At 47.3% G+C, this 22674-nt stretch overlaps 1 protein-coding gene across 2 annotated transcripts; it reads right to left on the bottom strand.

Moving 5' to 3' along the window:
- Positions 1-875: 875 nt before the first annotated feature.
- On the bottom strand, positions 876-22323 carry LOC118833057 (HAUS augmin-like complex subunit 7). Of its 2 annotated transcripts, none has more exons than XM_036740442.1 (11): positions 22064-22323; positions 20463-20578; positions 14350-14417; positions 12086-12147; positions 8048-8142; positions 7065-7283; positions 5267-5354; positions 5051-5116; positions 4179-4382; positions 3288-3402; positions 876-1213 (listed from the first exon to the last, which is right to left on the bottom strand). In XM_036740442.1, exons 1-11 carry the CDS (start codon positions 22226-22228, stop codon positions 1128-1130), a joined length of 1284 nt encoding a protein of 427 aa, XP_036596337.1. In that variant the 5' UTR covers positions 22229-22323; the 3' UTR covers positions 876-1127. The 2 variants fall into 2 exon arrangements, with proteins under 2 accessions (XP_036596337.1, XP_036596338.1); XM_036740443.1 differs by lacking the exon at positions 22064-22323 and adding an exon at positions 21970-22024 and having other exon boundaries at positions 890-1213.
- Positions 22324-22674: the final 351 nt, after the last annotated feature.

The following is a 22674-nucleotide window of genomic DNA, read 5'->3' as shown; positions in this document are numbered from 1 at the left end:
AATATGCATGAGCAACACAACACAGAAACCAAAAAAGCAAATGGAATTTTGTTCTGCATTAGGAAGGACATAGCTTCCAGGAATAGTAAGGTGCTAACTGGCAAAGATGATGGGAAAGGAAAATTACTACTGTTCAAAAGCCTGTGGAAGGATGGGTACCATAACGATGCAAGAGTGGGCTTTCAGGCTACTTTGGAAAACACTTTAGGACTATGTCCAAAAAGTCATTAACTGTGCGTACCCTTCGATCCAGGGATATTACTACAAAGCCTGTACCCGAAGGAGATCAAAGAAGGAAAAGACCTATATGCAAAAATATATTTATAGCAGCTCTTTGCATTGTAGCAAAGAACCTGAAACAATGGTGGTGCCCATCAACTGGGGAATGGCTGAACGAATCATGAGATATGAACGTAATGGAATATTATTGTACCAAATGAAATTATTAAAGTGATAGACTCAGAAAAAACTTAGGAAGACTTATATGAACAGATAAGAATGAAGTGAGCAGAACAAGGAGAACAAGTTATACAACTAATACTGTAAAGCAAAACAGCTTAGAAAAATTTAAGAAATCCAACTGATGCAATAAGCAACCATGACTCTAAATGACAGGTGATGAAGTAGGCCACAAACTTCCTGATAGAGAGGTGATGAAATCATGATGCAGAACACTTTGGGACATAACAAATCAACGTGTAGATTTGTTTGGTTCTTTGTGATAAGGTTGTTGTTTTCTTTTTTAAACTGGAAGGAAGAAGGGGCTCTGACAAAAAAAAAGTAGAAAAGAAAGAAAAAAAGGTAATCATTTTTTAAAAAATGTACATGAGGACAGAAGGCAGTTCAGAAGAAGACAAAGACACACAAGACCACTTGGAAACTAAGGTGGTGATTTTATTACATGCTTCTTAAAAAGTAACATGTACATAGGTTTGTGGTTTGCTATAAAATCCTCTTTTTTCTGTGTGAACCTTGTTGAGGCTTCTCAAGTTCATATTAACAAAAAACAAAAATGGTTTTTAAAAAAGCAAACAGAAACTTGTCTCACGACCAAAGTCTTCCCCCTAGTTTCCCAAATGCCAGCGGCAGCCAAGTCCCAAGGAGCTGGGGAACCAGGGAACGAACACTTAGCTTGCATCCATACGTACAACAGGTGTCCAAGGACTGCCTTGGAAGAGCTCATATTTCCGTTTTAACTCTTTTAATTTTTCAACTGGGGGTGGGGAGAAGAGAGAAGAAAAACAAGAAGTTGCATGAGTATGTGATCCTCGGGAAACTCCTCTCGTTTCTATCAGGAACCTGTCCCTTCAATCACTGCCCCCCAAGTGCCCCCAGATGGGCTCTTCCCCCAATGCCTAAAAGCATGCTCAGAGCTGCCCAGCCCCAACCAAAGAGAAGGAGCTTTGCCATAGACCCTGACACCTGTTCAAACTCTCTTCTGATACCAACCTGCTGAATTTGGGAGAGACCTTTGGTGCTTCCTAAGCCCCCACTGACTGCTCCCACAGCCCCCAGTGTACTGAAGCCACTCTCTCTAAAGGTCACTGAGGACCTTTTCCTTTTTTAAATCGAAGGGTATTGCTCAGGTCTTCCTCCTCCTGCAAACTGTTGTGACAGCTGCCACTGAGCTGACACCCCCCCACCCCCACCCACCCCAATCCCTCCCCTCTGAGGTTTCCATGACTCCACACTTACAAACTCTACCTGCATGGCCACTCCCTCAGTCATCTTCAGTGTCCTCATCCTGCTCTCTAACTGGGGGTGCTCCCTAAAACTGGGGGTGTTCTAAGCCTCCTTCTCTTCTCTCTCCCCACTCTTTCCCTTGGTGAGCTTATCCACTCCTACAGGTTCACTTATCTCTATGCAGGTGACTGAAACCTACGTATTCGGGCCTACTGCTTCTCCTTCCCTCCAACCTGCCACCTCCAACTCTGCCCCTAGGACACCAGCACTGGGGAGGTCCTGTTGGCGTCTCAACCTCTGGATGCATCCTCATCTTCCTCCCTAAACCCACCCATCCTCCAAGCTCACCCTCTCCTGTTGAGGGCACCACCATCCCCCAGCCACCTTGGCCCAATCTTTGACTCTTCCTTCTCCCCACCCCCATGATCCAGTAAAAAGCAAAGTCCTATCAGTCCTAACCCGACCTTCTCTCCTGTACACCTGCCTGCCCTTCTCTCCAGTCCCCAAAGTCCCCACCTAATTCAGGCCCTTGTGGCCTCTCATTCATCCCACAAGTATGGAGTAACCATGTACTACTAGATGGTGGGCCCTGGGCCTCGGATAGCCTCTCACCTGGATGACTGATGTAGTGGCCCAAGGGAGATCCTGCCTCCAGCCTTTGCCCTCTCCAAGCTGCCAAAAGAATCTTCCTAAGGCACAGTTCTAGTCATGTCCCTCCTTTGCTCAACATCCTCCCATGGCTCCCTCTTGCTTACAAGATGGCCTTTAACGCTCTGTACAATCTCTCCATCCAATCTTTCCAGGATTATTTCACACTGCTCCCCTTCACACATTCCATGTTCTAGTCAAACTGCGCTATGAGCTGTCCTCTGAATTCAACAGCCCACCTCCTGCCTTTAGACTGCCCCCACCCCCCACACTTGGAATGTCCTCCTCCTCCCATCCCCTTCACCTCAGCCTTTCAGACTCCTTTGTTCTTCCTGAGTTTCAGCTCAGGTGCCAAATCTTGGGTCGAGCTTTTCCTGATTCCCTCCATACCATCTCGTACTCTGCCACCCCCAACCCCACCCAAAACCACAAGGTACTTCTCTCCCTTCACCAGTCTTTACTTTGTCTTGGTGTCTCCCTGAATGCCAATGTCACCCACCTTAAAATATCAAGTATCTGGGAACATGTTGGCCAATGCCTCACCCCCATCCCACCCTAGTAAAACGGCCCCTCCTTCATGGTGGTGTGGGTCCTTTAGAATGCTTGTATCTAGCACAAGACCCACCACATGTTTGTTGAATGAATAAGGCAGCCCACACCCCAATGCCCCTGAAGATGACAATAACCACTCCCATTTATGGAGCTCTGGAAGATTTTCAAAGCACTTTCCTTCAAATGAGATAAAACTGCCAAAGTACTTAGCAAACTCTAAAGTGTTACATAAATGACAGCCATTTTTTTTTAAATTACTGTTTCTGTTAAGAAATGGATGGCAGGCCAGATGGATTGTCAGGTCATGGCCCATGATGGAGAAGACTCGAATTCACTTTCCAAGGTGGGGATGCCAATAGGTGTTGTGTGGTTTGTCACTGGTTTGGGGAGCAGAGGGTACATACCCAAGGTCACCATATAGTTGCCTTCACCCAAGTAGGCTTTCTCCCGTTGTGGCTGCTTCACTATATTCTCCACCTTCTCACAGGTATCCATGATTTCATTGATAGCTTTCAGCTCCTATGGAAGAAGCAGAGAAACAAGGTCCTTCATGCTGGGAAGGTCAACCCTAAAAATGCCCTGTACTACATCCCATACCACTCACTGGCATATATCCCAACTCATCACCCATAATTAGGCACACCACCACACAGGCCTGTTCCTCTACTCCAAGCCTGCCACACATGACTCCCAGAATGCCCAAAGGAGGGCATTCCTACTTACTTGTGGATTCCTTCTGAAGCTCCAAATATCTGCAATGTATCACAACACCCCCACATTGTCCTCCCCCCAAGGTCCCTATAGGCTCCTTAAGCTTCCTTGTGCTTCTGGGATGCTGGAGATAGTTCAAACTAGCTGTTCAGGTTTCAGCGTGAGCATTTACATACACCTCCAAAATCAACAAATGCTCATTTGTTTGTTGATTGTCTAGACTCAAGCAATGGAGAAAATGTTAATAAAGAAGACTAAACATAAAAGTGTTGTGTATACATTTTTTTCCTCAGAGTCAATTTAAACATTTACCAGCACACCACTGCAAATTACCCACAAACATGCAACTCTGTCAAAGGTGTGGAGTCCCTGCCAAACTTCTACAGGACCCAATGGAAAAGTTCTGCTTTAGAACATACTCTGGATGAATGGGGAGTGGAGGGGGACCACCTGTATTTCCATCTGGCCCTGAGAACATGATCCTGACCCCATGGAGGTTACTCTCTAAAGGACCCAATGATAAGTCCCAGTTCAGATCAATGCTCATCAGGGATAGGCTGGCAGGGAGGTCACATAGGACTTACCTGGTTGCAGAGTGTCAGAGTATCATACACAGACTGGAAGGATGGACCACACGGGTTGATATTGGGGGCTGGGCGGTTACAGTGCTCATGAAGCTCATCCTCAAAAACGTGTATAAAAGCAATCACCAGATGATGGAAATCTGACAGAGTCAAGCCCAAGGTGCCACTACCTTGGCTGGAGATTTTCCCACGGTAGGGAGAACACTGCAAAACCACAATCAAGAGACCAGGGCCTTCATTCTGTGAGCTTCCCAGTGCCTTTGTGGGGGCTTCCCCATTGCCTGGGGTCATGCTGACACGGTGGGCAGCATGTGTGCAATCAGTCTCTCCCTGTGCAACCCATAGGCATGAGTTCATTCCTGTAGCTCCAGTGGAACCAACAAGCACTGACTGAACTCTTCCTGGGTGCTTGGGGTTGGGCTGGGTGCTGTGGGGGCTACAAAAGGACCCATGGATGCAGCACCTGGGTGTAAGGCATGGGGCTGGGAAGACAAACACTAGACAGTGCCATGATACTCAAGCTAGGGGGCCAGCTAACCTACTTCCTGATAGGAAAGGGAATCCAGATAAGGAACACACGGTCAGCAAGAAATAGGTATCACTGGCTGGATGAACCCCATTTATTCCTGAGGCAGGAGACCAGTACTGGATTTCCTTCAGCAGAACAGAAGCTCCTTGAGGGCAGGGGCTGACTGTGTTTGTCTTCATGGTCCCAGTACCTTGCACCCAGGCATCTAAGAAATGCTTAGAGAGTGGAATTCTCTCCCAAGCTCTGAAAGGGATCTTTCCTTCTGGTAGCCAGAGCAAGGCCTGACCCTGTGCTGACTTCTGCAGGATCATGTCTTTACCTCCCCCAGACTCAGTTTACACACCTGAACGGGGCGCCTGGTGGAATTCAGGAAAAACAGTTTGTTGGTGCAGCTCTGGTGATTATGGACCTGGAGAAGGAAAGAGCCAGCAGTGTGAGTTCTATTATTACAGTCCCTCATCTTCTCCCAATTCGGCCCTGTCATCCCACATTCCTAGGGTGGGGGATACTTGGCAGAGCATTCAGTACCCCAGCTGTCTCCTTCTCCTTCTTCTCTCACCTCTTCCTCATGTGCCTGCAGCATTTCAGCGAGCTTGGTCAGTTTTTCGGACAGCTCTTCCACCTTCGTCTTCTTTGCCTCCAGCAGCCTTGGAGGAAAAACAAGCGTCAGCTTCCTAAGCATACTCTCGCCACAGACCAACAGATGGGGCTGAGGATGTGGCAGATGGCTCAGGTGAGGGCGATGGTATGTACAAAGACCATGGGGGGTAGGGGATGTAAACGTCCTTGGGACAGGACGGGGAATAGATCTCCTTCCCAGGGGCAAAATGTGTACCAGGGAAGGAGGCTACATGAAGTGGGATAGGAGGGCCCACTTCTCTGAGGGGCTCTCCAGACTAGGTGGAGGATCACTGTTTGGGACCATGGACTAGGTTGCAGGCAGTAGGGTCCCCAGGAAGGGAGTATGGGCAGATTGGACTGCATGCCCGGCTATTCCCAAACGTCTCTCAATGAAATCAGGTTAAGATGAACATCAAGCAGGGGACAGAAAGTGTTCATAAAATTAGTGATGTTGGGGGTGGGAGGATGGGGGAGGGAGAGCAGCAAGAGCAGTTTGGTCCGTCCTACGTCTCCAAAAAGGCAACATGAAGCCTTGAGGGCGGGACGTTCTACAGAGAGGGGCTTTGCCTAGTCAAGGTGGGGGGCTTGGAGGGGCTGAGAGATGCTCTGTGTGTATGAAAGCCTTGGGCTGGGGGGTAGGGGCAGCTTAGAGCTCTGGAAAGGGGGAACCATCTCACTTCTCCCAACCCCTATGCCCTGTCAAAGTCACTGCCTACCTCTCTACACTACAGGGCCCCTTAAGGTACAAGGCCCAGGGAGATGGCCCCCAAATGTTGGGGAACGAGCTCATCCATTCAATCCACAAGCATGTGTGAAACGCTTCCTACATGTTAGGCCCTGGAAACATGGCATTGCTACCTAAACGAGCTGGGGACCAGGCAGCGGCTCCAGCAGGACAGTCCCCATGGCTGGAGTGTAGCGAAAAGAGTGTGTCATTTGGAGTCAGAGGGACTGAGGGTCCAGGCCTGGCTGTATGACCCTGAGCAGGTCCCTTAGGCTATTTCAGCCTCAGCTTCCTCTTCTAGAAAGGGCAAGTAATCTGCACATATCCTACTTCCAAGTACCAAAGGAGGGTGTGCTTTGTAAACCCCAATGCATGAAACATGCCGGCCATCAACATTATGGTGGGTCTCCTTGTCTACATGGCAAAGATGGTCCAGAGGCAAATCAAGCCTTGTCACTTGGCAGAGTGGCCCAGCCTATCTCTGACTTCTTGGCCGGAGCTCACACTAATGGTGGCAAGCATGTACCAGGTCTGTCAGTCACCCAAGAGCTGGGTGGGATTTTTATCAGGAACCCTGAAGGGAATGCTCTGCCCTCTTCAACTCCCCTGGTCATCCTTACCCTCACCTAGCCTATCTTAGCTCATGGAACTTGCCAGGGATTCGAAACACATCTGAATACATCAGTGGCCTAAAGCCCAAACCTGATCCAATGTACTGCCCACTTGGGTTGCCCTTCTTTCTAGGGGCAGATATTCTCACCAGGAAGGCCTATTTCTGGAAGACTTTTCACAATGAAAAGTAGAGACTGGGTGGTAGTGAGGGAGGAAGAAATTGAGGATGGCTAAGGAAACAGGGAAGGGAGTTCACTTTAGGTGGACTTAAATTTCAGTGAAGTTGGAGTCTAAAAGTCATGTCCTGGGAAGGGTCTAGCATTCTTTCCACTCCACCTCTTGGGATAAGGCTTTGCCAAAAAGGAGGCGGAGAAAACCGACAATTAAGTGTAGCCTGAACCTGCAGGTCACTGGAGGGCTCTGTCCACAGGATTTTCTCTCTCGGTCCCCAAGTACATTCATTCTATGCAGGTTTTCCTTTGTCCCACGGGAGGACTGTACATCCGGAGGCAAGGGCTTCAACTTGGGATCTAGGATCTCCTTGTGGGCATGGGAAGCGAAGACTTTCTTCAGCAGCATCTCATTGTCCTTCGCTAAGTCGTGGAAGTTCTCCTCCACACTGCAAACATCATAAATCACAGGGAGTTCCACAGAGTCAAAGGTGGGGTAACTGTGGGCCACACCCTTCCCCATACCAGGCTTCAACCTCACCTGAGTGCCAGGGACAATCCTGGACCTCATGGAGGAAATGCCTTCATTCAAAACCACAGCTCACTGGAGGCCCTTGGGGACCTGGCCCCCTTCCTGCCCAGCCTCTCATATCCACCTCCCATTGGTCCCCAAAGCATGCTGACCATTCTGGCTCAGTGACAGAGCCTTCCTCCAAGCCCCAAGAGCTTCACTGACTAGGCCACTCACAGAACAATCAATCCCAGAGTGCCCAGCGTTATTTTCTCCTCTACTCTACCTTTTTTTCTCTCTTCCCATAATTTTGCATGAACATACTTTGTCTCTAACGATGAGACTGTTAACTCTTTGAAAGCAGGGGCCATGTCTTAAAATTCTGTCTCCCCCAGATCACATAGCACAGGGCTAGGCACACAATTGTTGCTCAGTAGATATCAGTGCATTCAAGTAGTTTTGATCACCTATGGGCCCTGATGTGACAGAAGTGGAGCTGCCCTCTGAAGTCAGGCTTGGATTCCTGCATTGGGTGGGAAATTTTATTGTATGACCTCTATAATCCTTTCCAACTGTGAGAATCGACACATGTGAGCCTGAGTGAACAGAACCAAAATCAAGGGTATACAATGGATCTCTCCCCGCTCCCCATCTCCCTTCCAGTAAGGGACCTTCCAGGAGAGCATCCCCTGGCTTTTTTACCTGAAGAAACTGCTGACATATTCAGGACCCAGACTTGTGACCACATCCAGTAACTGATTAAAGAAATAAAGCTGTTCCTTCACACCAGTAGAGCCCTGGACAAAGAAAACCAAGTATAAGACCACAAAGTTGCCCAGCTTTCACTGCCATCTCTTAGCCTCAAAACTCCCTGCCTTATGCTCTGTAGTGCTAGAAAGAATTCTGGATGGGGAGTTGGAAGACCAGAGGTCTAGGCCTGGTTCTGCCACTAACTCTGTGAAGCCTTAGGCACATTAGCAATTTGGGCCTCAATTTCTTCTTTTGTCAAATGGGAGACAATGATATCTGTCTCACCTCACCTACAGGTCTGTTGGGGGAAATCCCAAAGTGCTTGAGGAGGATGGTCTTTAAGTTTACAAGTGTAGGCAAACAAATAGAGACCCAGCTAATCCAACAGGTACCTCCTTAAAAATCCCTTTTATCGGATCCCCAAAAAGCCATCCAACATCTGCCTGAAGAGTCTAATGAGAACCCCTTCCCTCTTGGGGTGACCCATTCCAAAACAAGGCCAATGGGCTTGAGTTCGATTCTTGCAATAATTCTAAAAGGTGAAGGGAAGGTTGACGAACCCTTTCTAGAAAAAAGTAAACAGGAATCCCAAAGAGCCTGGATGAGTCCCACCAAACTGACCTCATTTCTTCTTCTTGGTTTTTTTTTAAAATAAGGTTTCATTGATACATTTTCTTTTTCTATCAGACACATTTCCCAATGTTATCTCCCTCCTCCTTCTCCTACCAGAGGGCCATCCTCTACGACAAACAACAGAAGAAGCTAAAAAACATATGGCAAAGTGAAGCAACATTTCTCCTAGCTCTTCTTTGGGGCCAGCTCGCTCACTCTGACCGAGCAGCATTCGGTTTTAATTGGTTTGTGGCCGTTCTTTCATTTACGTTGTTTGGCTCATTCTTCAGCTTATTTCACTTTACATCGGTGCAGACACATTTCCCCAGCATAGTAATAATAGCCTTTACATTCATGGACCACAACCTGGTAAGTCATGCTCTAATCAATGAGTGTGTACGCTGTGTCCAATTTGGGGCTGGAAGGTAAAAAAGGACTGTTCAAAATATTGGGGGCAAGGGCACTGTCCTTGGGGTGTATGTCTAGCGATGAACTCTCTGGGCTAGACAACAGCGCAGTTAGGTGAATCTGGAGTTCGTTGAAGAGCTAGAGCCCGAGCAGGTCAGCTTAGAAGAAGGCCACTGGTGGAAGGTCCCAGGGATCTTTGCTTGGCCCTGAGCTATTTCTGTTTCGAGTTAGAAGGCACTTAAGAGGCCACCTAGGCCAACCCCTTCATTTTACAGGAGGGGAAATGGAAGCCTCCCAGAGTAGCTGCTCTTCAAGACAATCTAAGAAAGAAGATGGACCTGGAGATGTTCCTCTCTCCGCTCTTTTATCCCCTTTCAGTTACCCTTCCCCCAGTGCCAATACTGTCAGAGTACCCTCCTGTCTCACACATGAGAAAATAACTGGAACTGAATTCACAGCAAGGTATTATCTTTCCCAGGAATACTTCCATTTAGAAGAGAGACTGAGAAGGGCAAAAGCTTAAGTCAAGTGAGTGAAATCTCTAATGGTGACATCTCTGCCCTTCCCACCTAGAAGGCGCATCATGCTGTGATGCAGAGGAGGATTTAGATCCTATTCTCCTACTTGGCCTGTGCCCAAATTGACATCTGCCTAGCACCCGGGACAATAGTCTTGAGGAAAGCATTCAGGCCACTTCCAGGACTGTTCCCAGGTTCAGGAGGGTTTACGTGCATTAGATTTAACCCCCACAGCCATCAACCCCTTCAAAGCCCAAGCAAACTCAGGCCACAAAGCACAGGAAATGGCCAGATGATCAAACCTCCAGGCTCAAGAGGAGCCTTCCATTCTAGAAGGCCCTCACTCTAAACCAGCTCCACTCAAGAGGACACTAAAAGAGTGTTCTTGCTAAAAGAAAAGTGAAAAAAAGAATACGTTGTTCTTGTCAAATGTCACCTGAACTAGGATTGAGATGAAAATCAATTGCCTCCAAGTTCATTAAAGCCCCAGACTCTCCATCACCCCCAGCCAGACATGCCTACTGGGCTGCCTAGTGGGGCAAGACACCCCACAATATCCAGATGGGGGCTGAGTCTGGGCAGGAGGCCCCTCAGGAGCCTTAGGCTGAGTAGTAAGCTTCAGTCCTGTGACTGTGCTCATCACTCAATCCTTTATGCTAGATCCTGGCTCAGGAATGGCCACTCTTCAGCAAGACTTCACTAACCAGAACCAATGCTCAAGTTCTCAGTCTCTCTTGTCCACTCTCCTGGGACCCCAGCTTCCCAATCTATAAAATGCAGGGGCAGGCCTTATGACTGTCATGGGAGAAGGAGCAGAGGAAAGGTGGACTTAAGTCAGAAAAAAAAATGGTATAGGTAATCTGGGGAAGCTTTGACTTGTGAGGGAGGCTAGCAATTGAATTTGGGAGAAACTGAGGAAGCAGCATAGTACATTGGCAGAAGTGCTGGGCTGGTATGAGAAGGCCTGGGCTCCATTACTGGCTGTGTGATCTTGAGCAAAACATTTATCCCTGTCAATGACAGGGATAAAAGATGGCAGGGATGGTGTGCTCATGGAAATGTGAAGATGCCATAATGCTGGCATGGGGACATTGAGTGACAACATCAGGATCCCCAAAGCTTGTGACAGGCCAGGCCACTGGGCTGATGCATGGAGAATGCACAGGATGGTAAGAACATGGGCAGGCAGCAGTTTGAAAAGGATTTGGGGATGTCAGTGGACCACAAGCTCAATCAGTGAGTAGTCAACAAAGTCCAGTGTGTGTGTCGTATTTGTAGACTGACATAGGATGAAAATTGGCTGGAACCAAGTAACGCTAGGTTGGAAAGGCAGCTAGGGGCCTCAGTGGATAGTAGCAGACCTGGAGTCAGACTCAAGTGAAAATCCTACCTCACACGTGTACTGGCTATGTGTCCTTGCGCAAGTCACTTAACTTCCCTGGGCCTTAGTTTCCCCATCTGTATATCGTAGGAATAATGATAACTGGCTGTCAGGAGGAATAAATGAGCTAACAGATGTAAAGCACTTTGCAAACCTTAAGGTGTCAAAAATGCGAGTAATGATTGCAGACGGGCTGCATTTAGAGGCACAGCTGGAAGGCACAAAGGTGCTCTCCACACTGATATCCGTGCCCCATGAAGCCCCAATGGAGGGCAGAGAGTGCATGAGAACCATGGCCATCTTCACGTATCTGAAGGGCTATAATGTAAAAGAAGGATTCCATTGGTTCCACTTGGCCCCAGTGGGGAGTGATGGGGACTAGCTGGAAAGAGGCACAATTGAGCCTTGACATGTCAGTGAATGTTCTCAGGGATGGGCAGCCTTCAGAGGGCAGGGTGGCCCCCCATAGGAAGCCTTCAGCCTCTAGGCTAGAGATGGGCTCCTGAGCAGGGACTCCTAGCAGGTGCACATTTTATGGCATGGCACCTACGGCAGGCTCTTTCCATTTTAGTTTGATGGATTCTGTGGCCAGAGGGCCCTACCCTCCACATTTTGAGATCTCTTACCTGTATAGACATCACTACTAGACTCCTCCTTCCTGACTTTGGCATTTTCTCTGGCCTTGACTTATGGTAACAGACAGACCCTCTCCTGTTTAGAAAGATTCCATACGTAGGATATGGGTGGGACAGTGGCATCTTCCTTCTTTATATTCTTTCCTACCCAGTTACCAGCTCCTGTGGGCCTACATCTGGCATAACCCCAACCCCTGTCCCCTCTTCTATGTCCCCACTGCCATTACCACCCCTTAGAACAAGCCAGCAGTTTCACCTCCCACTCACCCACACCACTGCAAGGGCCTCTCAAATCATGCTGTAAAGGTCAAATCCCAGGCCACCTCCTCCACCAAGCCTTCACTGATCCCCCTTTGGGGGAACAACATTCTCCCCTCTAACCTCAGAGAAATGGGCTTTTTAGGAAGGAAGGAAAGGAAGGAGTCCCCTCTCTTACCTTAATGAGATCCTGATCATCTGGCCCACACAACATCAGTTCATGGCCAAGTCTAGTCATCTCTGTCAAGATGATAAGGACTGGGGTTATTACAAACATGAACTTGGAAGAGAAGACAGTTCAGTGCCATCTCCACGATGTCAAATATCCCCCACCTTAGTTAGGAAGTGGATGACCAACACCTTTCCCACTGCCATTCTCATGGCCTGTCTCTTCATACAGAATCCCAGCTGTGTTCACTGCATGGGAAGCAGTTTCCCATTTGTGATGGCAGAGAGGGAGTGAGCAGAAGCAGAATTAGAGCTGACAGTCAAGTTGTTGCTCAGGTAGCTCCAGGGAAAAGCACGAACAAGAGAAAACTGATACTCTGATACTACCTGTAGGACCTTGGACAAGTCACTTCCCCATTTTGGGCCTCACACATAAAATGAGACATTTGGATCAGCTGGTTTCTGAGGGCTCTCCCAGCTCTGAATCTAAGATTCCTTAGGGGACAAACATTCAGTGATGCCAAGTAAAGACAGGATGCCTGTCTGCGTGAGTTCAGAAGATTTACAGGTTCAAGATCTGGAAAGAAATGAAGCCTTCTCCAGGGGCTGGGTGGTAGGGCGCCAGGGATGGGGCTAAATGCCAGGGCCCATGTGCATCATACAAACCTTAATGTCAAAGTGAGTCATCAATGGGGAAAAAGAAGAATGGGGGGAGGGGAATTAAATCCAGCCTGAGATGGGCACATGTTACCTGGAGACAATCAGTCAGGCTATCCCCAGTCTTGGGGCATTTAGGACTATGGTTACGAACACTTATCTGTGCAACTGGTCATGGCGGTGTGGGGGGAGAGAGGAACAGGAGAGTGCCTACCTAACAAAAAGAAGAAGAAGAATCACCAGCACTTCCGTGGTGCTTACCAACTGCCAAACCCAATGACAAGAGATTCAATGTCAATAGGGGACGTGCACAACCCTGACGGCTCTATGAGGGATGTCTACTTTGGGCAACGGGAGGCAAAGTAGGGATCAGCTGTTATGGTCCCAGATTTTTAAACTTGCTGAAAAGAGCCCTACTTTTCTGAATTTTCTTTAAAATGGAGAAGAGAACAAAGGAGGAGGAAAGAGTTTCCTTGTTGCTGAGCAAAGAAATTGGAAATCAGAGAGACTGATAAGGGCCAGGCTCACTGCCACACTGACCTCTAGGGAGCAGGGGATTTTAGGCACCAAACCAAGGCCCCTAATTCCTCTCTCTAACCTTCAATTCCTGCCTCTGTAACATGGGGAGGGGTTGGATCTGATGACTTTTTTAGGGCCCTTCTGGTTAAGGCTCTGTGGTTTGATTTACAGACACAAGGGCAAATTGAGATGACTTTTGTGGAAAAGAACAACTAATTCACGTTCTTCCCCTCTTAAATAATCATTTAGATGCCAGCCAATTCTGTGTCCATACACTAGGCACATGCACAAAGAGAGCTGGGCATGGGTGATCCCCTCTTTTTGGTCACCTCAGCCAGGGATGCTGCTTTTCTAACCATCAGCTCTGTCATGGTCCTGCCTCTGAAGAGGGTTAACCCAAGGAGACTGGGTAAGCGCCCCAATCTGCTTCATTAGCCACAGTGCTGACCAAGGCCAAACTTGGGGCAACACACAATTTTCCTTCTGAAACTCCATCTGGTTTCAGATGCGGCCTGAAGTCTCCAATCCATTTTGAAATGGAAAAGTTATTCACTGTCTTAAGGGGCTGAGACTTTGCTCAAATTTTCCTAAAGTTCATAACTGGGTTAAGAACAATTTCTGCCAAAAACTGAACGCAAACAGGAGGTTATAGAGAAATCTCTGTGAGACCTTGACTCCAGTGCTGGTTCTCAGGAACACCACATGTAACATCTGTATGCAGACCCAAGTGTACATATTTGCCATACACCCACACAGACTGCACTCAGGAAGAGACAAATAATGATTGACTCTCACCTACCCGCACCGAGAAAAAAAGTCTCCCCGAGCCTCTAACTCCGGCCTAGCCAAGAAGGTGAGCTTTGTCTGCCTCTTGGATTCTCTGCTTTGGCATATCCTCCTTTCCAAGCCTCTCATGCGAGGCCTAATTCTAAGAAGCTGTATAAACATTCACAGACTTTTGAGCTCCTCCGATGGAAATAAAGTACAGCTACCAGGAGGAGCAATTAAATAAGTCTGCTTGTTAAGCAGGCTTTGGCTAAGTTCGGAGTTTTCCAGGCTATAATATCAAATGAAGCCCCTGACAAAATAAAGTTATACCTTTTATTTTCTCTTTAGCCCCAGAGTCCGGCACAGTTGCAAATGAATCCCCAAAGGAAGGATACAGCCTAAAGGGAAAGAACAAACTGTGAGTTGACAAGATGCTCTATCCTGGAAGGAACAATGGGTTTCACAGTCCCTTTCTAGTCTGGCTTCATTTTCTATCTCTAAGATATATAGAAAATCAAGAGATTTTTGAATAGAAAGCAAGCTATGTAGTTGAAGAGAAAGGGCCACAGATGGCAGTATCAGGGCCTGCCAGGCATCCTATTTGCTTATTTTTCCCTTGCCTCATTAAAGGCTGGGGCATCTGGATAAGATTTTGTTCCTTGTTCCTCATAGTTTTATGGTTTTTGTCACCAGCTGTTGTTCAGTTGTTTCAGTTGTGTCCGACTCTCCAGGATCCCATTTGGGGTTTTCTTAGCAAAGATACGGGAGTGGTTTGCCTTTTCCTTCTCCAGCTCATTTCACAGATGAGGAAACTGAGGCATACAGGATGAAGTGACTTGCCCAAGGTCACACAGCTAGTGAGTATCTGAGGCCATAACTCAGGAAGATGAGTCTTCCTGATTCCAAGCGCAGTGCTCTATTCACTGTACCACCTAGCTGCCCAGTTAGGGTCAGCCTATCCTAAAGGATGAGACCTCTACCTGTCTAAGATTTAGGAGATAAATCCTAAAGGGTTACCTGAGATACACAGATATTAATTGCCTAGCCTCGTGTCCCCCAGATAATGTGTCAGATTTGAACCCATATTCCTGATTTTACAAGTGCACTACCACAGGCCACACTGTCTTTATTGTGCATAGAGGCATTATAACAACATTGGCAAAAGGAATTTTGGTACAATGAAAATAACCCTGGATTCGAATTTAGGGGATGCAGACTGGTATCCAAGCTCTCACTTACTACTAGTATCATCCTGTAAGCTCTCCGAAACTCAGTTTTCTCATCTTTCAAATGGGGAGAATCTCTTTTTCACTTACCTCATGTGATTGTTGATCAAATGAAATAACGGACATAAAAACGTTTTCTAAACTGTAAAATGCTAGACACTGGAAAGCCATTTTTATTCATTGGACCTAGACAGTTATCTTTACTCAAATTTTGCTCCAAATACCTATTACTTTCATGAATCTATCAAGTATTCTATCAAGACGCTATTTATAATAGTAAATAATAACTTGGTGCTTTGGCAGCATGACGTGGTAGCAAGAATGAGAGAATGTCAGAAAAGTTCAGAAGTTCCAATCTCACCTTGGACGCCTCCTCTCTGGCTGGGACCTCATCTATAAACAGGGGATACCACCCCCAATAGTACTTACAGCCTCTTGGGGTTGCTGTAAGGACTACATGAGAAGGAATTTAAAGTGCTCTCTAATACTTGAAGCATATGTAAATATCAGTTATGAAAATAATATTATATCTTTATGAGAACATGACCCAGGGAAAAACGTGCCAATCTGGTAGAGAACCTGCTTGGTTGTATGAACTTTAAGGTCATGTAACCAAGGCACCACTAGTTACTTGGTGGCCAAGGAGCCACCAAGAACCAATCAGCTGCCCAAGTACAAATAGTCCCTACTTTTTTTGCCAATTCGAGGGTTTCACATTGCCTGATAAACATCTGCCCATCTGTCACATCTCCCCTACTTACTCAAACTAGCCAGTGCATATTCGGTCTGCTTTTCCCCTCTTGTAACCCATGGCATCTTCAAGGTGGGGATCATCTATATTTGCAAACTCAGACCTTTGCAATTTGAGCAAGGGGCACATCAGGCACCCACCCCCAAGGACAACTGCTTGGTGCTCCATTTGTAATAGATGGATCCCCTCACCCTGGTGTGTAACTGACATCAACTTATTGCTGGGTGTCCTTAAAACGAGGCATTAGCATAAGCAAGGAGCCAGCTTAAGTCTTTTGCTTCTTGGCTTTCCTTACGCTCAGAATGCCAAGATTCAATCAATTGTGCACAGCTGTGTTTCTGGACATGAACACATGCACAGTAAGAGCTTTAGTCTTTCAGTGCGGGGGATGGAGGTGGCGGAACACGGGACTAAATGCAATTATTCAACACTTAAACCCTTTTTCATGAATAATACCAAATATCCCTGGTGTTCCACTCTCCTTTTTAAACAGATCGAAACTGGGGCTCAAAGAGGAAAAGGGAATTAACCAAATCCCTTTCGAACCCCCTGCTCAGAAATTGTTCCAAACAAAACCCCAATGCTTCCCCAGCACTGCAAGGTAGCTTTTGGAAAGGCCAAAGTGACCAAATTCCACAGCTGAAGCCACATGTGCTAAAGCCACTCTGGGCCTCAGACACAAAAAGCCCCAACCCTGGACACAAGGGTCCTGAGGACTAAGACAGGTAATTAAATATTCATTTTCTGCACCTCAATTATACAACCTGTTACTTATTAATCCCATCATTATCCACAAACTGGGGGGGGGAGGCAGCCTGTGTCATTTAAAATGTTATGAACACTGCTTTGTTCAACAGCTGTGCACACTTATGCCTAGTCTTGGTTGCTACGGAAACATTCCCAATTAAAAGGCACAAACATAATGGAGAATACACATAGGCTTGCTATCTTTAAAGTTCTTTAAAAACAAACAAATCATTCCAACACCCCCAAACAAAAACCCAAATGACCTTATTTGGAGAACTAGTTAATCAAAGTTTACTTTATTGGATGGCCAAGGAACCAAGAAAAGAATCAATCAACAACAGCCAAAGTCTTCCAAAAGAGAGCAAGGCTCTCAAGGAGCGAAGGAAATCCATATGGCCCTTGCTTGTACAAAACAGGGATTCCTGACCAGGAGCTTCTGCTTCCGTGGCAAGGCCTGCTGCCCTTCTAGAAGGTCCCCCAACCACCTGCCTAACTGAGGAAGGGTTCCCAGGTGGAATTGTACCAGGCAGGCAATAAAAATTCTGAAGCTGGGGGGAGAAAGGCTTTTAAAACCCTGAAATTTTGGAAAGTTCAATCAACATGTAGTACTTTATTTTGTATCATTTTGTGTAGAACAAAATGTATTACCAAATGCCCTTAGATATTCCTGGGTTCTGTATGATTGGTTTGCTTATAAAAACATCCCACTTCCTACATTTGGATGATTAAAGCCTGGTTCTGACAGAGCCACACCATTTCCACTGTGGGCAACCCCGCCACTTGGCCACCTCCTCATGCTGGTCAATTTTTGCCCCGTTTCCCAGAAGCTGAGAGCTGGCAGAGAAATCTGTAGCCACCTAGTCCAACCAAATCCAAAGGAATCCCGGCTAGAACACCCTGATAAGTGGTCACCCATCAGGTATCTTCCCAGAGAACATCAACCCAATAGAGCAAAGGCCTGATTTAGTTTCCTTTAACGTGTATTATAGAGACCAGCGCAATCCAGAGCAGAAAAAGCTGGCAAATTTTTTTTTTTAAACAGGATTAGAAGGAGGCATTTTGGAGTTCTGAAATTTTGCCAAGGCTTCAGATTTCTGGTCAGCAGACATTTTTTCCTGCTACACATACTATTTTCAGCCTGGGTTAGGCAAATCTACTAGTCCTCTTACCTGGAAGTTCTTCTCCCTAAAAAAACCAAACCAAACCCCAAGTGTCCGCCCTAATCTCTCACTTCCTTCCTGTCAGAAGGCTTCAAGGCTCTCCTCCCTTGGGCTAGTTCCTTCCGTAACACCTCCACCTTCCCAACTCCCTAATGAGTCTCCACCTCCACTTCCTCAGAGCCCCAGTGGGCTGGGGCTGTTTTCATGTGTCAGTACTTTATGCCGAGACATAATTACCAGCATCTGCCCATATCTTCAATCATGTTGCCAATTGTCCCAGGACGTTCTGTTGTTAAGTTAAGGCACCTGACCAGTGGTGATGCACCAAGCGGCATTCCCAAGCTTTTTGAAGACAAGACAGTGGCACATAGACACATGCATCATGGAGGAAGGGAGTGTCACTCACTTTGGGGTGTTGTCAGTGAGTAGGGAGGGATCGCTACTGCTCTCCCTATATCCTGCCCAGGCTCATGTGGAAACAACAGCATGAATTTATGAGAAAGATAGGTACAAGCAACAAAGTGAACTGTCCCACAAAGGCAGAGCCCAGGACCTTGGCTTCGTTAGCCCCACGCCTCCCACAGAAGTGAGCTAATGAGCCTCACAGGGAAATCTGGTTCTGTAGAGCAAACTGTTCTACGCTGAATGCGATCACACGTGAGATCTTGGAAGCCTTATCTTTAGGATTCAGAAACCAAGAAAGGGAACATCTGTGCAAGTTACTGCTAAGGAATAGATAAGCACGGGGCTTGCTATATCAGAGAGGCCTCTTTGGAGAGGCTACCTGGCCCATCAAGGCTGGTTTTGCTACTGGGGAGCCTCGTACCCTTCTCTCTACTGCTATTTCATTATAAAAATTAATGGTGTCACCAGGCCCGTGCAATACCAATACCAGATTTTGTTTCCAGGAGTAATGGCTTGGATGCAAAGTCCTTTGGGACCTGGTATGCCTAGACTACCCAAAGGACATTGAACTGAGAGACTGGAAAGCCAGGTTCCAGTGGTATCTCTGCGTGAGCCTGGACATCACTCCCTCTTAGTGTTGCCAGCTGCAAAATGAGGGTGGATGGTCTAAGTCAGGGTTGGGGAACCTGGGGCCTTGAGGCCACATGTGGCCCTCTAGGTTCAAGTGTGGCCCTCTGACTGAATCCCAACATCACAGAACAAATCCCCTCTAGGTCCTCAAGTGCAGCCCTTTAACCGAATCCAAACTTCACAGAACAAATCCTGTGGGAAGTTTGGATCCTGTCAAAGGGATGCACTTGAGGACCTAGAGGGCCACACAGGTTGCCCACTCCTGGAACTCTAAGCTTATCTCTTAAGGACCCTTCCACTTCCAGTTCTGCCATTCCAGAATTCTAAGGATTCTTCAAATTACTCATAAATACAACCAGGAGCCAAATTGAACACCCAAAGACTTTGCCCAGTTTCAGTTGCATAATGGGGAAGGGAAAATCTGTTTGCAGGTTCTTGGCCAGTGTGGGGTTTATACAAAGATAGTATGGTAAGACAGAAAGAGTGATGTAGACAGATTCAAGAAACCCCGGTTTGATTCCGCTGCACTTACTAGCTGAGTGACCATGGATAAGTCAGTTATCCTTCGCAGAGCATCTGGTTCCTCATCTGTAAAACGGGCACGATACTTCTACCGCCTACCCTACAGAATGGCTGTAAGAAAACCATTTTGTAAACCTTAAACCGAAGTCTATAGAATAAGGAGTTATTGTCACCGGTGAATTGTTTTGTCCATCCCTTCACAGAGGTTTAGACCCTCATCATCTTGTGCCTGGAGTACTGCAATGGCCTCCATGCTGGTCTCCCTCAAGTCTCTCCTCTCTCCAGTCTCTCCTCTCTCCAATAAACCCTCCCCACAGCTTTTAAAACGATCAGGCCGCTTTCCAACAAACTGCAATGGCTCTCTACTGCTTCCAAGGTCAAACTGAAACTCCTGGCCCCAACTGATCTCACTAATCTCATTACATATTTATTATTCCCCTTCCCACACTCTGTGTTCTAGTCTAACTGGCCTTCTCACTGTTCCATACACATAATCCCTATCTACACACCTTTGCACTCCACACCTCATGCCTAGAATGTACTCCCATCTTCTTTTACTTAAGACTCAACTCAAACCACATTCTACATGAAGCCTTTCATTTCCTGATACCCCCAACTCTTGGTGTTCTCCCAACTACCTTTTCTTTCTGAGAAGGTATATACATATACATACACACACATATGTAAAGATATACACACACGTTTTCTCCTCCAATGGAATTTTATCCCCTTGTGAACAGGAACTGTTGCCATTTTTTTTCTTTCTAACTTCAATGCTTAATAGGGTGCTTGGCACTTAACAAATACTTGTTGATTTAATGATTCCTTCTGTGCCTGGCTCTGGACCAATTGGTTTTTGAACTGATTGCTTTTAGGATGATCTGGATCCCAAAGGATGGAGCCCTCATTGATGACAGCTGCTTTAAAATGTGATTAGCACCTTCTCTGTACGAGGAGGAAGAAAGTTGCTCAAGACAGAAGATAAGGAGGCAGGGGCATTACCTTGTAAATAACCATTCCAGAATAAGCAAACGGTAAATTGAGGGCACACACAGGAACTGTTTTATTGTCCTCGGTCCACTAATATACAGACCATCAAGGAAGGGGCAGTCTATATCCTGTGGGGAAAAAAAAATCAGATACATTTAGAATATTACAGCCTGGAAGACATCTTAAGAGGCCACATGGGCCAGCTTCTTCCTCTTCAGAAGTCCATCTACAGCATCTCTAAAATTCAGTCATCCAGGTTCTACATGACCAAGTCTTTCAGTGATGGACTATCAAATGAGGCTGGTTATTTAAAAGACTTATGTTTAACCGAAATTGACCTCATTCATTTCACACTCATTTGCTATTACCTACATGGCATAACATTAGATATAGCAAGGGATAAAAAGATAAAATTAGAAACAATCCCTGACCATAAGGCAAATAAAATAAATGTGTGACTCTAACAGAAGGCCCAACATGATAGAAAGAAAAAAGGTTTAGGGGAATTAGAGGTCATTTCTGACTACAGTGAGCAGAGAAGGCTTCCTGGAAAGGGCCTTAGAAGGATACTTAGATGTTCCCCATGTATCATAAACCCCAAAACTCACACAAAAGTGTGACTTACTGGGGGGGGGGGGGGGGCTGGAAGAACAGTATAAGCAAAGGAAAGGAGCCAGACAAGCACACATATATCTGGGTGAGGCCAAGTGGTCCAGTTTCAATGCAGTACAGGGTATGTGAAGGGAACCAGGGGGAGATGAGGCTGCAGAGGTGTTTTTGTGGTCAGTGTGCAGTGTCTTGAAGGCTGAGTTAAAAGTTACTTTCTATCTGGTTGCTGAGGCACTAGGGAGCCCCTGGAGCTTACTGAGCAATGCAATTGATGAGGTTTTGGGATGCTGGGACCACAAGAATGCCAAGGCAGAGCTGCCTGGAATAAATCCACACACTCAAGTGGCAATAAATTTATTGTTAACTCTTTAGCAAAAGTGGGAAAGGGTCCTCATGGAACCTGCCAGAGAGTGAGGATGGTGCTGGGGCTTATATGAAAAAGGGGCATGGGAAAGGAATGCCAGGAAGACTAATCAGGTCCAAGTGTCTTTGGGAGCTACGGATAGTAAAGTGTAGGGAGTGTACCAGACATGGAGAGAGTTGTCAGAAGCATGGATCGTGGGGATCTAGAGTCCTTGGGCCAGCAAGGGATAAAAATCCTTAGGCCAGGCACCCCTCCATCCTGATAAGAGAATGCAAAAATAAGGTGCAGAGCACCCCTTTCCCACCATACACTGTAGTGTGGAACTACTGCGGCGAGTTGGGGGGGGGGGGAGGAGGAGCACAATCTGGGGCCAGCCCCAGGGGAGGGGCCTTGGCCAGGGGACCTTCCTGCACAACTTCTGCAGGAAGCAAGTGACTTCAATGGAGAAGTAAGGAGGGAGAATCGAGGGAAGGCCCAGAGTCGGGAGGTCCAGGAGGGCGCGCGATTCAAAGTCAACTCACGCACTACCCGCCGCCCTTCCCTCACCTCTCCTACAGGAGACCCTCGGGTGACCCGGGTCCTTCTCCGATCCCCGGCGTAACCCATGACCGCGGCTAGGTCCCGCCCCTTCCGCCCGCACCTTTAATCTGTCCAGCATTCTCAGAGCCTCCAGGGAGAACTGGGCGTCCCTCTCGTCCTCGTCTTCATCCTCATCCTCGTTCTCCCACTCTTCCTTACATCGTCTCTTCCCGGCTTGCGCCGCTTTCTGATCGCTGTCGCTGAACCCTATCCAACGCTCAGCCATTGTCCCTCCTGCTCCTGGGAGTCAGAACCGACTGGGCCCAATATCCGCGCGCTCTCAGAGCGCGTCTCTTCATTGGTCAGAGCCAGTGACATCATGAGGGATCGCGTCGCCACCGCCCTCCCTGACGCTCTCGTTTTCCCATTGGCTAGGGCTCAGGAAGAGGGCCCCGCCTACTTCCGCTTTCTCTTTTCCCGGGATGGCGGGGTCAATAGGTTTCTGGAAGCGGAGGAGAATCCATGGGGCGCGGGACTGGGGATAGTGGCCGAGCTCCGTAGGAGGGAAGAGTCGCCAAGGACAATCTACCCCCACCCCCCTACACGCTCGCGTAAATCATATTAGGGAGGAGGAGACTGGAGCCCAGAAAGGGAAGGGACTTGGCCAAGGGCGCCCAGCTAAGGACAAGAAGAGAGAGCCAGGACTTTGGGATCGCCACGTGCAGCCCCCCC

Source organism: Trichosurus vulpecula (assembly GCF_011100635.1).
Source record: "Trichosurus vulpecula isolate mTriVul1 chromosome X unlocalized genomic scaffold, mTriVul1.pri SUPER_X_unloc_1, whole genome shotgun sequence".
Lineage (NCBI taxonomy): Eukaryota > Metazoa > Chordata > Mammalia > Diprotodontia > Phalangeridae > Trichosurus > Trichosurus vulpecula.
The sequence above is the reverse complement of the archived record's forward strand: the minus strand, read 5'-3'. Positions and strand labels throughout refer to the sequence as shown.